General features: G+C 43.0%; 1 protein-coding gene across 1 annotated transcript in view; it reads right to left on the bottom strand.

Annotated features, from left to right (window-relative positions):
* Nucleotides 1-18,478, bottom strand: part of Kif6 (kinesin family member 6) — a 240,994-nt gene that overhangs the window by 137,477 nt on the left and 85,039 nt on the right. The window contains exons 8-10 of the mRNA XM_090355739.1: nucleotides 11,256-11,399; nucleotides 9,561-9,647; nucleotides 4,898-5,001 (exon numbers count right to left, since the gene is read on the bottom strand). Of these exons, the coding sequence (XP_090211865.1) occupies nucleotides 4,898-5,001; nucleotides 9,561-9,647; nucleotides 11,256-11,399 (335 nt within the window). The remainder of the gene's footprint in view (nucleotides 1-4,897; nucleotides 5,002-9,560; nucleotides 9,648-11,255; nucleotides 11,400-18,478) is intronic.

The raw sequence follows: 18,478 nt of genomic DNA, 5'->3' as shown, positions 1-18,478 counted from the left end.
CAAACCTCCAAAGAACCTATTAAATGATTAGTGTTGGTAGATACTCAATAAATTTAGACTGATAGACTAATGATCTGCATAAAGATTACTTATTTTTTTTTTCGGTTAGGAAGGATCCAGACATTTAGAGGTGCCCAAACATTTTGGGCAAAATTGAGCCCAGAAGATCCAATTCAATTTCATTTTAGAAATAAAATGTTGCCATGCCAAAAATATTCTACTGTTAGATTTGGGCCAGGATATAATGCTTCTATCCTAGCCAAAGGTCTAAAGGCTTGATATTTTTACCAGAAGAACAAAGCTGTGTGTGTTTAGAGAATCAATCACAATCAAATCTTCGCCCAAGAAGTTCTGTGTAAACATAAACTTGGCTATACAGTCTTCATCCAGCTGTCTCTTTTCAAATTTACCAAGCCAAAAAAAAAATGTAAACTAAAAATATCACAATAACTGGAGGCTGACATCTGAAATCTCTTCAATTAAGGCATCCAAGTCAATGCAACAAATATTTACATTAACAACTAGAATGTTGGGAAATGGTTCAAAATTTGATATAACTGGATATTAATAGACACTCTCAAGCTACCCAATGATACATGAAATTCCCCATGTATATATGAAAAAATCTGCGCTCTCTCTCTCTCTTTCTCTCTTTCTGTCTCTCTCTCTCTCTTTCCCTCCTCTCCCTCTTCTTCTCCCTCTCCCCTCCCTACCCCTCTTCTTCTTCCTCCCCTCTCTTTCTGGTGCTAGTACTAGGGCTTGACCTTGGTGCTTTCAACTCTTTGCTTGGCTTTTTCACTCAAGGTTGGTACTCTAGACACAACTTTTTGCTAGTTAACTGGAGACAAGAGTTTCACAGACTTTCCTGCACAAGCTGGCTTTGAACTGCAATTCCTAGATCTCAGCCTCCTCGGTAGCTGGGATTACAGGTGTGAGCCACTGGCACCCAGCAATAACAAATCAACAGGACCAAACACTTTCCTGAATAACTCATCTATGTCAGTGTGGACACTGTGCTGTGAAAATCTGTATGGCCATTGCATGGAAATGTGCCTGGCTACATTTGGCCTCCCTAGCTGATGACCAGACATCAAGGAAGATAGAATATTCTGTAGTGCCAGTACTGGCCTTGAACTCAGGACCTGGGCATTGTCCCTTAGCTTTTTTTTTTTTTTTTTTTTTGGCTCAAGGCTGGTATTCTACCACTGAAGCCACATGGCCCACTTCCAGCTTTTATGTGGGTAATCAGAGACTCTCAGACTTTCCTGCCTGGCTTGGCTTCAAACCCTGATCCTCACATATCAGCCTCCTGAGTAGCTAGGATTACAGGCATGAGCCACAGGTGTCTCCTCAGCACATTTCATTTAATAGCCAAGTGCTCAGTCATTTCACTGAAGCATCACGAGTGGCATTTGAACTGGCTTTACACACTGTCTGAGTTCAGAAGTAATCACTGCTCTCTCTGCATTCTCGTGTTTTGTTAACAATTTTCTAGCAGCTGTTTGTCACCATGATGACATTGTGAAGCCCTAGATAACAAGACTGAGGCTTTGCTCATTTTTCTGGGGTCGCTTTGGGACCTCAGGTGGTTCTGTGAAAGCTAGGTAAAGAATGAATAGATGAGTGAATAAACCACCTTCACATGGGAATGCCAGCTGACACACTGCAGAATCTGTCCAGACTAACATTCATGTATTTGTTATTCAGGGATCAACAGAAATCTATCCAAGTGTCCCTCAGCATTTTTATCTGTTGCCGTAACTTTATTTTCTTAACTTCTCAAACTGCGGGGAAATGAGCAATTGTTACTTCAATAAATTTAAAACTGAAAAATTGGTATCTGGAATAAATGGCAAATTTGGAGAAATGACATCATGTAAAAATTATCGATGACTTATAAAGGAAGCTGGTTCCTCTTGCTCCTTATAATTATTGCATTTTTGTTTTTGCTGAAGTGCAATCTGTGATAATTCTTGGAGAGGGTCCTGGATTGCAAAGCTTCTGTCTGCAAGTGTGTACATGTGTAAAATGTCTCCATTACATCTTCACCTTTGAACATCAATTTGTCTAGACATAGAAAAACATTTACAGTGCTTTCTGTGGTTGTTCTTTTAGCTCTATGAGTTCTCACTTCTAGAGTTGTTGGTGAGAAGTCTGTTTTCAGTTAGATCCTTGATGTTTAACTGTTTTCTTCTCTGGTGAATTTGGACACACTCTTCTATACATTTGTTTTAAGACACTAAAATTTCTCTACACTAGGACTCTACTAATTAGTAGGCTTATTTTTCTTTAGTTCTAGAACATTCTCAGACATCATTTCTTCAACTATTGACTTCCCTAAATTATCTGTTTTCTTCTCTGTCAATTTCTATTTATCAGATATGGGTAATTATCTAGAACCTTTCCTTTTAGGCACCTTTCTTTAGTCTGCAAACTTTTATACTCTGGAAGAATTCTTTAGCCCTGATCTTCCTAGCTAACTAACTTTTTCATTCAGCTTTTTCATTCTACTATCCAGCTATTAGATTCACAATGACAATGGCATTTTTACCCCCATTTCTGAATCACAGAAATCAATACCCAGTTGTTGTTTCATAGATGTAATCCCATATTTTCTTTTCCTACAGGTATTGTTTTCTTGTGAAGGCTTGGTTCTAGGCCCTGGCAAGTTGGAGATTCCTCTTGTTCTTGCTCTTCTGACTGCTGGTGGCTCCATGTACCTGTCCCTCTTTGCTCCGGGCTGTGAGTCACGTTTCTAGGCTCTCCCATGTCTTGGGTGGACAGCTGGCTTTGGAGGAGAGGCTACAGCAGCTCTCATTGTTCATGCAGTGAGGTTAGGAATGCAGGGCTGAAGGCAGCAGCTGTCCACAGAGCTTCTTTTGATCCTTCTCCATCACCAGGCAGGAGCCTTCTCTGTGTCTCCATCTCATCCCTGCATCGGGGGGAGGGCACGGGGGCTCACAGGATATGTGGCTCTCCTGACAGCAGTGGGGCATTGCCTGGCAGGTGGTCCCGGACCTTGTGGCTCCAGTGCTCCACTGATTCCCAGTATATATTACCATGCCGAATCCGTATCCTCATCAATCCTTTTCTTTGTCTCAAAACTCCCTAGAAGCTTTTAATTCCTTTTGTAAATCCACTTCTGACTTTTAGGTATGGCTGTCCATTCATGAGTTTCTTTACTTTTATAATTCTCTAGATTTGACTCAGCACAAACTTACTCCATGTCCTATCAAAAATCATCACATGGAAATTCTTACCCATAAATTGAGCCCTTTAAGCTACCAAGAGAATAAAATAGGAATTAAGATAAAGCATTGGTCCTTTCTGTATTTGGTTCCTTTGATATGGCCTGCTGAGATCCACTTTCTACCTCTCCCCTATATGATCATGCATTCCAGGAAACAACATTCCCAGGCTTCTTTGTTAGCTGACTGTGGGTAAGCTGACTTGTGGGTAGAAGACTGGAATGGGGAAGAGAGAACAGTCAGGGGCTGTTCCCTGGATGCCGTCTCCAAGACCACACCGACCCAGCAGTACTCAGGACAGTCTAGGCCTGAAGGTTCATTCTAGCTCCTGGTGCTTCTCCCACTGTCCCTTGGGTCCTAGGGTGAAAGGGAATTCCTGCTGTCACTCATCTCCAGGGCTCTGCCTCACTACCTGCAAAGCTTCTCAGAAACACCATCTGTAGGGCCCTAATGCCCTCTAATTGATTCCTTCTGGTTGGAAGGCCTAGAGTCATTTTCTTTTCCTGGATAGATCCTGACATGAAGATCGGGATTTCAAAGAGATAGTTTTCAAAGATAATCATGGGTAGTTCCTTTCTGTGAGGGGAAAGGAGCCCCACGGGAAAGCTCTGTGCTCTGAATACCAAGAATATCCCAAGTGATTTCAGAGGATGATACACAATCCTTAAAAAGGTAAACCTTTGGCAATATTATTTCACTTCAGTTGCAAATATGCCACAAAGCCGTTTTGTACAGAAAGCCTTAGGGACCTATCATGTTATTAATGTTCCAAAATTAGGAAACAGTATGCTGGAGGAAGGAAAGCTTTGAGGCTGACAGGAACTTCCACAAAGGCTTTTTCAAGTTTTAGCCTTCCCTTGCACGCAGGCAGATGCACAATAGTGTAAAGAGAATGATTCTCTCTCTTTGACTTTTTCCTCTGGTGGGGGAAAGTTAGGTGAAATGGCCTTACTTCTTTAGGAAAACTTTGGGTAATTTTTTTTAACATCAGGTAAGTCAATTTCATATTCAGAAACAAAGAGGAACACCAACTTCTAAGCCTGGGCCAGCATTTCCACTGTACAAGGCTTTATAACAAGCAGCATAGAAAGAACAAAGGAGACGACCACCCTGGAAGAGGAGGCTGTAAATCTAAACGCCTTGAGAAATGCAGCAGTGGTCCTGAATACCAGCTTTCGTGCTCTGTTGGTGATTCTGAACTATAACACAGGGGCCATCTACGAAGGAGAGTGCTTCCTTTGGCATGGGATCCATTTGTGCTTGCAGCAGGATGAAGTTTAATACCAAGGACGCATCTCATCCTTCTGATGGATCTGAGACGTCCAGTTTCAGTGTTTGCGTGTGTGTATACATGTTCCGACTACATGATGCTTATGCAGCCCCCACCCACCCCACGCCCTGTTCTGTACTTCCTCAACACTGAGGGCGGCACAAACACCACGAGCATCACACAGCATTCGTGGAAAGCAAGCTAGCACTCCTCACTGGCGCCCAAAGGTAATTTTAGATCCTCCCAGGAGAGTGCCATGCATTGAGGTGAATTCATGACAAAGCCAACTGAGAAACCTAACACATACTTCCACTGTGAAAAGAAGACGGCGGGGGTGGTGGGGGTGAGGTGGGGGGGTGGGTAGAGTAGGGGCGCTTACTGAAGGAGTTCAGCTTCTGTGAGTGCCTCTGTCCTCTGCTCCCCCGTCACCATGGCCAATTCATCTTTCAGTTCCTGGATTTCCTTCTGGAGGCGTAAAATCATCTGCAACCCGCAAGGAGGGAGAGGAAATGGAAACTTGTTGTGGAAGGTGAACTTGGTGGCAGGAGTCTTCATCTTTTAAAATGAACTAGCTCATGCCTGCAATCCTAGCTATTCAAGAGGCTGAGAGCTGAGGATCCATGTTCAAAGCCAGTCTGGGCAGGAAGGTCCCCATGAGACTCTTATTTCCAATTAACCACTCAAAAACTGGAAGTGGCACTTGTGGCTCAAGTGGTAGAGCGCTAGCCTTGAGCACAAAGAGGCTCGGGAACAATGCCCAGGCCCTGAGTTCAAGCCCCAAAACCAACAAAATAAAATCGAAAGATGAACTGTCTCAAGGTTTCAAAAATGAATAAAATAAAAAGGTGAACTATTTTAATGATACAGAAAGGCATAGAAAATGATATAAAAGGGCATTCCTGTCCCTACCATCCAGATTTGTTCAATGGTAACATTTTATTAAATTAGGCATAGAATTATTATTCTAACAGATAAAACACTATTGATGTAACTGGAGTCCTGCAATTTTTATTCCTCTTTCATCCCTCCTTGGGAGATCACTAACTCCCATGCCTTTTTGGGGGGAATAAAGACATACCCTGTATGTTTTTATATGTTTATTCCATATGGATGGGTAATAAATGCATGCTATCACTCCTTATGCCTTAAACTGTGTAAATATATTACCACATGTAGTTGCATCTTGTTTTGTTTTGTTTGGGTGTTTATTTTTATTGGTTCCTGTGACTGGTTCATTAAATTTTATGAATGTATAGTATTTCAATAAAAGAAATAACAGTTTGTTTACCTATAAGTCTTGTGGGTGGATATTAGGTTAGGTAACTGCACAAAGGAGTTGCCATTCAACAAAGCAGTTTCTGAATACAGTATCACCCTTTCAATCTTCCTACCCAACATAGCCAACCCACCTCTTTCCTATTCTTCCATCTGCAGGATACATACTGGATTCTTGACTGCATTTCCCCCTGCTTCTTCCCTTCATTTGTCCATCACTTTTCTCTTGGCCTCACCCACCCATGCTTTCAAGTACTCACTTCCTGGTATTTATTTCCTTGAGCTTTGACTTGGCTTTCTAAGGAATTACACTATTTGAGTTCTCTCTTGAATCCTCTGTATTTTGGTTAATATTGTATACACTTGCATACCATCCAACATATTACTACTACTAGCTTCCACATACGAGGAAAAAAATGCAATGTTTTGTCTCTCTGGGTCTGACTTATTTCACTTAACATGTTTTTCAGGTCCTTTTATTTCTTTGCAAATGATATACTAGATCATTCTTTCTAATTGGATGAGCAAAATTCCATTGTGTATAAATATACCAATCAGATAACACACCTGTATATATTATACATTGTATTGATTGTATTAATCACAAGACAAACTTCCTAAAACAAAAATTAGTAATTTGCAGTCTTTATTCTTCCTTGAATATCTGCTATTACTTAAAAGTAAATAAACAAAAAATCAGCTCCCTTAGTTCCTCCCCCCACTCTCTCATCCTCATTTCTTCCCTTTCTTTGTTCATTTCTACAATTCTTTGCTTGGAGAATTGCCAGCTTAAGGGGTGTATGCATGACATTAAATTTCAAACCTAGGTAAGGTCAAGTGTGGAGATTTAATTTTTTTTATTAAAACCATTATGATTTTTTCTGTCCACAGTGTAGTCTGAGGTAGACAAGCTAACCCAACATTCCCCTGTGTTAGAGGATAGAATTGCTATCTGGTTGGTCCCATCGGTAGTTTTATGTGGGGGAGAGGAGGTGGAGGTGTCAGGTTCAATACCACCTGGCGAAGGTCCAGGAGTTTGCCCTCTATCCCTTTGTTCCCACCCCCTGCCCCATTCAAGGACAACTGCAGACTCAGGTTTGATTCTGGAGAACTTTCCTACTTCCTGTCCACCTCAGATATGCACTTCAAAGATGTTTTCAATTTAGACGGGTGAGTTTCAGGCTCTCAGGACCAAAATTCAAGAAACACCATACTGAGTATTTTGAACGTGTCAGTGGTCTTAGAATTTAATTCAAACACACAGGATGGTATTTTTTTTTCTGCCACTCCTGGCTGGAACTCAGGGCCTGAGCACTGTCCTGGGCTTCTCAAGGCTAGAGCTCTACCACTTGAATCACAGAATCACTTCCAGTTTTATTTTTTCTATGTATGCAGTACCAAGGAATCGAACCTGGGCCTTCATGCAGACTAGTTGTGCACTCTACCACTAGGCCAAATTCCCAGCCGCAGGATGGTGTTATTTTTATCTGTTTGTTTCCCAAAACAGTGTCAGAATCATCAGGCTACATAGAGGAAAGTCTTTAGAGAACTATGCGAGTCATACATTTGTACCTTCCTCTACACCCTATTTTCCTACTTCTGCTAAGGCTTCAAAGTCAAACCAAATATTGAATTCTGTCTGACTCAGCAACAATCTCAAACTGAAGCCTAGATTTCCATGGTTTGAGATGGCCCTGGTCACAGTTCCCACCAGACGGCTATAGGAACTCTATTCTCCCCAGCTTGGCCCTCATCCCTCATCCTTGTCTCTCTGATATACCTATGCTTGTCAAGAAAGCAGAGTATGGCTACTCAGAAGGCTGAGACATGAGGATTGTGGTTCAAAGCTAGCCTGGGCACTAAGGTCTGTGAGACTGTTATCTCCAATTAACCACCAGAACACCAGAAGTGGTGCTGTGGCTCAAGTGGTAGAGTGCTTAACTTTGAGCTGAAGAGCTCAAGGGCAGTGACCAGGCCAAGAGTTCAAGCCCCATGACTGACGGGTAAAAAAAGAAAAAGAAAGACAAGAAAGAACAGGTCATTGGTGGTTCTGACCATCTAGGACTGTCTCCACACTGGCCCTTAAACTTGACTGTAAGGATGAAGGCATGGCTCAGGCAGTACAGAGACTGTCTAGCACATATGAAGCCCTGAGTTCAAACTCCAGGAGTGCAAAAAAAGAAATGTGTGAGGAAGATGTAGGAAACTGAATCCATGTCATGTCTTTTTTTTTTAAGGACAAATTTTAAATTGTCACTTTATCCATAAAAAATAAATGTGATCACAAGACTTAGATGCAATTATTAAATAGATCAGGACATAACACTTGTCAGTTACCAGATTATTCTGCATTAGGAAGATGTTAGTAATTTGTTCAATTATCAGCTCGAAGCTTTTCATTCTGGATCTCTGTTCTTTAAATATGTCACAGATTTACATCAAATGTATGAGAGTGTTCATCGTTTTTTCCCCCCTTTCATATTCTGAAGTTGCTTCACAGAAAAATCTCTCTAGTCAAACTTTCAGTTAAAGAAAAAGAAACTCGTTAATGTCTAGTAAGTTTATTTTCCTTAAATTACAAACTAATTTTTGTCTTCAAGTTAAAATTATCCTTCTTTCCTCTTTCTCATTCTACCCAGCAGTACCACATGGCTGATAATGCTATATATCTGCCCAACAATACTGCAGGTATAGATGTCAGAAAAAGTCACCCAGAGAATGTGGTTATACTTGGCCCATGGCTCTGAATTCTTTCTCCTCTTCAGGATTCTCTCTAGCACTGCCCTCCTTTTTTTGAGGTTTAAATGGATAATTGAAAACAATTTTTTTGCAGAATAGGGTAGTTATACATATGAGTTTATTAACCTTGTTTCTTTCCAGGCTTGTCTTTAATATTAAAATAGTCTTTGTTTTCAGCCAGGTTGGCTTTAAACTCTTTATTCTTCTATTTTATCTTTAGTGCTCTAGTTACAGGTATATGCCACCACACCCAGCTCTTTGAATGTTTTTTTTTTTTTTTTAAATCTAAGATGGTGAATTTCTGTGCTTAGAAAGGCATAAATAGCCAGATGCTGGTGGCTTACACCTGTAATTCCAGCTACTCAGTAGGCTGAGATCTGAGGATTGTGGTTCAAAGACAGTCCAAGCAGAAAAGTCCCCAAGAGACTATTATCTCCGATTAACCACTCAAAACCCAGAAGTGGTGCTGTGGCTCAAGTGGTAGAGCAAAAAGAACTCGAGGACAGCGTCCTAAGCCTTGAGTTCAAGCCCCACAACTGACAATTTTTTAAAAAAGGTATATAAATACAATTTCATTTTGTTGTTGCTGCTGTGTTTTGTATGGTGCTGGGGACTGAACTCGGGTCCTGTATGTAGGAGGCAAGTACTCTACCTCTGAGCCACATTCCCAGTCCTAGATATTTGCAGGTGACTCTGTTGGGTGAGTTCTCAGAGCTCCCCACTGAATGTTCCTGAGGTGGCACGATACGGGACAGGGGAAAGCAGTACAGATTCTTAGGCTGGACTGTGTGGTTGGATCCTAGCTGTGTTACTTTCTAGCCCTATGAATCTGAGCAAATGAGTGGTACCTCCATTTCTTATTTTAACCTGTAGGCATAAGAAGAGAATCTTGTTAGAAGGTTGAGAATTTAATCAGTTAAGGCATTCCAGTATTCAGAACACAGACTAGTACAAAGTAAGTGCACCCTCAAAAGTTTTAGCTAATCTTCATCATACTTTAAAGAATAAGTCAATTAAAAGTTGCTTACCAATCTGGGGTCAATTTCTTCATTAAGAACTGCTTCATTCTTGATGAGTGCCACTCTTTGTGCAAATCGGCAAGTAGATATAGACTCCTAACAAGACAAAAGAATTTCTTGAAATATTATGGCATAAGAATATTTTTCTTAAAATAAAACTTAATTTGTATTCTTGGGGAGAAAAAAAATCATGCCTAAAGGTTGGTATATTAAAAAAAAAATCAAGACTGTGAAGTTCCCTGACTCTAAATTAAGGAGCTTTGCTTTAGGACATTATTTGATATAAAAATTGGCTTTGGCTTAATAAAATGACCAATGACAAAATTATAAGAGATCCTGAGGTGTTAGATAGCAATTGTATCTATATTTTTAACTACAGTTCCCTCAAACCCTCTTTTCTCTTCCACCTCCTCCTCTCCCTCCTCTACTAAGCTTGGGCTTGGGTGCTATACCTGAACTCCCAATTTGCTCAAGATTAGCCCTCTACTGCTTGAGCCATAGCACTACTTCTGGCTTTTTCTGTGATTAATTGGACATAAGAGTCTCATGGACTTTCCTGCCCAGGCTGGCTTTGAACTGTGATGGTAGTTAGGATTATATGTGTGAACTACCAGCTCCTGGCTTTTTTGTTTTGTTTTGTTTTGCCTGTCCCAGGGCCTGGGCACTGTATCTGAGCTTTTGTGCTCAAAGTTAGTGCTTTATCCCTTGAGCCAAACTCTACTTCCTATAGCTCTCTTAAGCCAAGTCTATCTATCCATCTATCTATCTGTCTGTTGGTCTGTCAGTCTTTCCTCCAGTTGGTCTTTTCATCCATGTATGTGTATGTGTATGTGTAGATGTGTGTGCACTGTAATCACATATTATAATCACAATCCACAAACATGAAAAACTACAAAATGCTGGGTGCTGGGGGCTATAATCCTATAATCCTAGCTTCTCAGGAGGCTGAGATCTGAGGATTGGGGTTCAAAGCCAGCCTGGGCACAAAAAAGTCTGTGAAACTCTTATCACCAATTAACCATCAGACAACTGCAAGTAGTGCTGTGCCTCAAGTGGCAGAAAACTAACCTTGAGCTGAAGAGCTCAGAGACAGCACTCAGGCCCAGAGTTCAAGCACCATGACTGACAGGAAGGAAGGAAGGAAGGAAGGAAGGAAGGAAGGAAGGAAGGAAGGAAAAAAGAAAGAAAGAAAGAAAGAAAGAAAGAAAGAAAGAAAGAAAGAAAGAAAAGACTACACAATAAATCTCTATATGGGTTAAAGGTATCTCACTGTCCAGGGCTGGAGCCTTTATTTGGGGCAGGGGGACAGAAGCACTCCATTGCTTTCTGTTGTCCTCTTTGGGAAAATGTCTGGCTTAAATATTAAACAGACATACTCAGGTCAGCAGCCGCCCCTGCCACTGTGGGTCCTGCCCTCCACCCGTCTAGGAACCAATCAAGGCATCCTCTTCACACCAGTCAAGGGCAACATTAAGCAAGGCAAGCTGATAGGTCCCCTCTTATTTACATGGCTGAGAGAGAGCATGGAGGCAGGCCTTCTTCCAGTCATCCTGGCTCCTCCGCCCGGGGAGAGGGCAGGTGAGGGCTGTGGCTTCTGTGGCGCCTGTACCTCTGAAGGCTTATCTCAGTAACCTGAGGGGCCCTGACTCCAGCTCACTAACAGAGATTAGAAACTGAGCTCTCTAGAAAGAAGGACTCACGTACGTCGATATTTCTCTTCTCTAGGGACAGCGTCGCGATCATGGTGGTCATGCAGTTTCCCCCCAGGCTGTCCCTCAGCACGCTGGTCATCATGGAGTTCCGGTAAGGAATGTGAGAACGGTGTTTCTCAGACAGGGCGATGATGACCTGGGCAAAGTAGGAACGGCGTTACCTGGGATAGAAGGGGCAGACACCGGGTTCCAACAACACAAATACAGAGACAGAACACCAGCATGCAGCTGACACACACAGCTCAGGCACAGAATAAACACTGTAGCAAGAACCTTCAGTATAAAAACGGTGACGATGACATCAAGTAAACAAAGCATGCATGGAGCACTGCGAAGCTGGCGTTGTTAAATATGTGATATGACATGTGGAAAACTGGATAGACTGTTATTCAGTTTGCAGCCATTGGAAAATCTGTATAAAACACAGTGATCATGCCTGATGACTTTAACCCTCCCAAGACTGAGGTGCTGGCTCGAGCCACAAGGCATAAGAGGAGCTCTGGGAAGCTGCCTAGAATGAGGCCGAGATGCCAGGCTCTGATGGAAGATTGTCCCTGTCAAAGTCCTAGGCTTCCAGGGAAGGTGGCTTAACATCATTATCTCACTCTCCTCTGACATAAAACAGGGATCAGAACAGTACCTACCTCCGAGGAAGCTGGAGGAATAAGAGCTAAAATGCATCCTCTGCTTATAGCAGGTCCTAGCACTTGTCTATATTCTTGCCAACACTGAAGGGGTTGGGCCATTTGTCTTGGTTTAACTTGAGCCTGATCATACTAAGATTCCCATGTAGCTCTTAGGAAGGTGGATGCTAGATGAAGCTTGCTGGGACAAAGGTGCCAGTGGCTCATGCCTGGAATCTTTGCTACCTAAGAGGCTGGGATCTGAGGATTGCGGTTTGAAGCTGGCCTGGGCAGAACAAAATCCAAAGGACTCTTATCTCTGGTTAACCAGCAAAAAGCCTGAAGTAGAAGTGTGGCTCAAAGGGTAGGGCAGCAACCTTGAGCAGGAAAACAAGAGCACGAGGCTCTAGGTTCCAGCCCCAGTATCAGCACACACACACACACACACACACACACACACACACACACACACACACACAGAGAGATAATTGTAACATGTAGATGTCCATCACAAAGCAGCTGGCAAGAGTCACAGCAGAATGTGACCTCAGGCTGTCCCAAGAGTCTTCCTTCTAAGCACACCAGGCAGGGCTGGGAGTTTGGCCTAGTGGTAAGAGTGCTTGCCTAGCATGCACAAAAACCTGGGTTCAATTCCTTGGTACCACATGCATAGAAAAAGCCAGAAATGGTGTTGTGGCTCATGGTGTTGTGGCTCAAGTGGTAGAGCTCTAGCTTTGAGAAAGGACAATGCTCAGGCCCTGAAGTCAAGCCCCAGGACTGGCAAAACAAAAAACGAAAATGATAACAAACAATAACAACAAACCACCAGGCAAATAGCTGTCACTGCTCTTCCGAGGCTCAGAATGGAACTGATATCACCACAGCCTTTCTGACTCCTTTAGTTTACAAGATGAGAAAATTGTTCTAGGAAGTCTTGTTGAACAAAACATAGAATTACAGCACTGGTCTCACTTTATATTAATAACTAGAAATGTGTCTACAAACCAAAAATTCTGTGGTCTCTTATTCAACAACCACCTCCACCTCCTTCCCCCCCCCCTTTTTTTTTTGCCAGTCCTGGGCTTGAGCTCAGGGCCTGAGCACTGTCCTTGGACTTTCTCAAGGCTAGAGCTCTACCACTTGAGCCTCAGCAGCACTTCCGGCTTTTTTCTATGTATGTGGTACCGAGGAATTGAACCCAGGTCTTCGTGCATGCTAGGCAAGCACTCTATCACTAGGCCAAACTCTCGGCCCCTTTCCTCCCCTTTTTTACCCCCATCCTTCTCACCCCTTCCTCCCCCTCTTTCTTTTGTGTGTGTGCCCGTCCTGGGAACTGTCCCTGGGAACTGTCACAACCTTTAGTATGGCCCAGGTCCTGTGTGATCTCTCCTTGTCCCTGTCCAATTGGCCTCATCTTCTGCCATATTCCTTTTGCCTGCACTAGTTTTCTTCTCATCAGAACCTTTGAACTTGCTTTCCATTTTATCTCAGATACCTCTGCTCCCGACTTCCATACAGCTTTTTGCTTCTTGTCATTCAACTCTCTGCATTTTGTCCCCTCTTGAAAGCTTTTCCTGGGCATTTTATCAAATATAACACATCTATCTCCAGTTGGCTGCACTGTCATTTTCTTCTAGCATGTATCACTATTTAAAATTGTGTTTGTTTACTAATCTATCAGACTTTTTTCTTTCTCGTCAAGGCTAGAAATGTCACCTCTCTTATTCACAGCTCTCTCTCTACTGACTGGAACGGCGCCCAGTTCTTGACACAGGTGGCAGAAATGAAGCTGCCTCACTCTGTTCTCAGGAGAATTCTTTGTTCAGTTTGATTTCCTATCAAATAGTGTTTTCTACCCCCTCTCTCTCCCTCTCTCTGTCACAAGTCATATTTTGTATAAGACAGCCCAAGTGTACAGCCACCTCCCGTGGGATCTGGAGGTGATCAGGGAGAGGAAGATTAGATTGTGGCAGAGACATAGGTTCTTTTGAGGCACTTGTGGTGGTTTCTGGAATCTAGGGCTTAATGTCCTAAGTGCCAAGTGGGGCTAACAGCATTCTGGAGACCATTTCGGTGGTGTTGTTAGGTGTGTCTTCTGGCTGGTTTGCTCTCTGCTGGATAGCAGCCAACCCCAGCTGTCTGGCTTTTTTTTTTTTTGAGATTCTTCACGTTCAGTAAAACTCTGTGTTGCTTAAAATAGCTAGTATGGATTGTCTCTATTCACAACTAAGAAATCGGATCAATAAGGCATGTGCTAGACATGTTTTTGTGAAATGAAGGAATGAAGGTGTAGATGAATCTGTTCCCCTGGGAAAGCAGCAGGTGGGACTGGAGGGAACTGTTTTGGTGCAACTGGAAAGAAAGAGGAAACATGGCTGGCTCAAGCTAAGTGTCAAGGACTGCTAAGCAGAATGTCAGGTCCTAAAAACCAAGAGGACACATTAAATATCCAAAACAGGCAAGGAAAGGCCAAATGCCAATTACTTTACCCAACAGACAGGGACTGGTCTGACTGATGCCCAGGGAAAGCAGCGAGATTGTTTATGAAATCAGCCACAAAACACCTAACAATTCTCCAAGTACTTTAAAGTTATTTCACCAAATGAATATCATCACTATGTTTTCCCTCCTTTAGGAAGCATATCTTTTCTACTCAGTGGGTTTATTGACCTATTTAACATAAAGAAGAAAAAGCTTGTGGAACGTCTGTTGATATTAAATTGTATTTTAGTAAACTCAATTTTTGTTGCAAGTAATGAAAACAATTTAACTGAAAGTGGTTTTGGTCACGAGGGACACTTATTGCTTGGTGTAATTAAAACAGAGAAGTCTCAAGCTGTGGATGCTGGTAGCTCACGCCTATGATTTGAGCTGTGAAGGAGGCTGATATCTGAGGACTGCAGTTCAAAGCCAGCCTAGGCAGGAAAGTCTGTGAGACCTTTATCTCTAATTAACCACCAGAACGTCAGAAAACTGGAAGTGGTGCTGTAGCTCTAAGTTTAGAGCACTAGCCTTGAACAAAAAGAGCTCAGGGATAGTGCCTAGGCCCAGAGGTCAAGGCCCATGACTGATCAAAATAATAAGGAAGGTTCAAGGTGAGAAATAACCCAAAGGAGTTGGGGGTATGGCTCAGTGGGAGAATGCCTCTCTCCCACCCAGGACTCAGTTCTGTCTTCCATGGGGTAGAAGTTACCCTACCTCATGGCTGGGTAATGTCCCAAATACTAAAGTGTATTCATGATTCGGGTGAGGCTGTCTTTCCTGATCATCAAATGACAGTGAGCTTCTCTAAGGGCCATCTTGACCCTTGGTCTACCCTTTAACTGACCAGTACACACAGAAGAGAAGCTCCCGTCTACTCAGGCCAATCAGGATCTGCTCCTCATCTAGGATTCTCTCTTGGGACTCCTTCCTGACATGGGTGCCGCAGAAGTAATTCCAATGTCCTCTCTAGGCAAAGTGCTAAAATTTGATGAAGAGATGACTTTCAATAAATGAAGTAAGCTCAACACAGTGTTGTACACCATGGAACCCTGGCTACTTGGGAGGCTGAGAATGGGGGGATTACAGTTTGAGGCCAACGTGATCAAAAGGTATGCTGTATCTCCACAGAGGCAGCTAGGATAGTGGGATGTACCTGGAACCCCAGCTATATGAAAAGCATGAGTGGGATGAGCATGTCCCAGGCCAGCCTGGGCATAACGGCAAGAGTGTATCTCACACATGAACCCGGCAAAAAAGCCTAAGGAGTATGGCTCCGGTGATAGAGTGCCTGCCTATAAGGGTAAGACCCTGTGTTCATACCCTACTATGTTACCCCCAAAATGGAGTAAAAGAAGGTAACCCTTGAGAGAAGAAAGGAACCAGAATTTGAAGTAAGAATCTGGCTGTGGAGTGATCTTAGGCAAATCTCTAAAATTTTCTTAGCTTTAGTTTCCTCACCTGTAAAAGGAGGAACGAATGCCTTAGATTTTTTTTTTTGCCAATCTTGGGGCTTGAACTCAGGGCCTAAGACTGTCCTTTCTCAAGGATAGCACTTTACCACTTAAGCCACAGAACCACTTCCAGCTTTTTCTGTGTAGGTGGTACCGAGGAATTGAACCCTGGAATTTATGCATGCTAGGCAAGTGCTCTACCACTAGGCCACATTTCTGGATGGAGAGATTTTTTTTTTTTGGTTGGTTGTGGGGCTTGAACTCAGAACCTGGGCCCTGTCCTTGAGCTCTTTCACTCAAAACGAGCAGTCCACCACGTTGAGCCACAGCTCCACTTCTGATTTTCTAATGGTTAACTGGAGATAAAGAGTGTCTCACATACTTGGCTTCCCAGGCTGGCTTTGAATTGTGATCCTCAGATCTCATCCTCCTGAGTAGCTAAGATTATAGGCATGAGCCATTGGTTCTTGGCTTGGAAAGATTTTTTTTTATTTTAAGATCAAGAGACAATTTCTGGGACAGTTCTTAGTAAGGCAGAACGCATTCAGGGCTGTGGAAGCATCTGGAAAATGTCAGTTCTTTGTGATCCTTTTTGGAGACTGTTTTTCACCTTGTAAATACAGGCCTGGGCCGTATCTTTGGCTGAGGAATTCAAGTGGGTTGTCTGTCCTGATGGGGCCTAAGAGGACTGCAGTAAGCACAGGCTGCTTGGCGGTGGACCCCGAGTGAGGAGAGAGGCAGAGGTAGGATGGTTGTTGTGGTGATGCTGGGGTCACACCCAATTTTCCAGAAACCCACCGATCTTCTGAAATGTGCAGGGGTAAGGAGGAGGCATATAGCTTGCCTTTTTTTTTTAAAGGCTAACTTCTAGTTTTGATTTCTTGTATAAATACAATGCCAGCCTCTCTTGACCGCTGTCCACAAGTGACAAAGCACGGAAGCTCAGATTGACCACAGCTCTAGGGCTCTATGAGTGAGGGGCTGGTGTCAGGGATGCCACTTACCGTTTCATGAATTGAAGAGACTTTCTTTTAAAGTGTCCAGAAGGCCATGGCAAATTATCCTTTGAAAATGGAAAGGTTTGGAGTGGCTGTGACTAGAACTAGCACCATTCATTTTTTTTTTTCCCTGAATAAAACCCAAGCAGTGGGCGCCAAATGGAAACGCAAACTCTAAACAAATCCTTCTTGTGATGCATGACGGCTGGCCAGAGGCAGCCTGGACTGAATTTCTCACTTGAAGGTTGGGCTGACAGAGGCCTTTCAAAGGTCACACCAGGGGCACTTGGGTGAGTTTCCAGCTAACAGGCGCATGCGTGGCTCCCTTCCCTCTCCTCACACGAACTCCTTGTCTACCGCCAAGATGTACCCTGTTATTGTGGCTTCAAATGTTTCTGAGGAAAGGTTTTTGGAAAAACGCACTGCATACACAAGAAGAGCTCCAAAACCAACAATAATCTGGCAAAAGGAGAGTTATTTACTTATGAACATCATAGGGTGCCTTCAATTCAGACCAGCCATGGCCTCTCCCCCCTCGAGCAGGTGGGAGGGCTCACCCCTGTGGCCAAGATGGCTATTAGAATGCTTCAGGGAATTTCTAAATCAATGAGGCCTAAATCAATACAAGACTGCTCATTAGCCCATCTCTATCTTAGAATTAAAAAAAAATCATCCAAGTAGTTGTACGAAGGGGTTTCAATCCAAAATGTCAGTTTATGAGCACAATGCATCTTAATCAATGTCACCTCTTCCTTCCATTATTCTCCCCATCTCTCCCAACCCCACCTACCTCCTCCATTCATCTCTATCTTCTACACTGAAGCTGAGAAAGAGATAATGTAATTAATCACAGATACTCTCCAAAGTGCTTCTAATATGGAGTCTACTTGTATTCTGAGAATGGGTTCACAGGCCTTTCTGCTTTGATCTCCTCAGTCATCCATCACCCCATTGCCTAACAAAGCTTCTAGCACCCAGTGGGGATTCAGTCATAAGCTAATGAATGAAGGAACACATGAATGAATGAATGAATGAATGAATGAATGGGCAAAGCTAGTTATGGGCAAAATCATGTCACAGCCCCAATCTCCTTAGCTATATAATAAAGTACCTCATAAGGGGAAATGGATTTTAAAATTCTAGAATTATGCTACTTCATTAAACATCTTCTCGCTTTTTATTACTCTTATTATTTAGGCTCCTCGATTCTCTGACTGCCTCTGAATGCAATTCCAAATGTTCTCTCCTATCCCTTTACTTGCCTGGACTTACTCAGTCCCACCGATCACATCTCCATGTTTAATAGTGCATCTTGGCCATATTTGTGTCCCCCTTTTGTGCTCATTCACTCTCTCCCTGATCTGATGCCGAGTCTTCTTCTTGTCTGCTGAAGGCACTCGGATCTCAGGGAAAATCACTCACAGCTGCTGTGATGTCGTGGGTGAAAATGAAACAGCTAAATTATACACAGAGAACTAAGGGTCAGAGACATTTGCCTGACATTGTAGAGTCCATCCTGGGAGTGCAGCAAGAATCTGATAGGCTTGCAGTTCCCAGGCCCTGACCTGAGCTACCCCTATCCTCTCCCTCATTCTGCAAGCCTCTGCTTAGTGTCAGGCCCGTAGAGAAATGCTAACTTTTACCTCCTTGGTCTAAGTC

Source organism: Megascapheus bottae, chromosome 22 (assembly GCF_031878675.1).
Source record: "Megascapheus bottae isolate mThoBot1 chromosome 22, mThoBot2.hap1, whole genome shotgun sequence".
NCBI lineage: Eukaryota > Metazoa > Chordata > Mammalia > Rodentia > Geomyidae > Megascapheus > Megascapheus bottae.
Note: the sequence above shows the minus strand (reverse complement) of the source record. Positions and strands in the feature narration are given on the sequence as shown.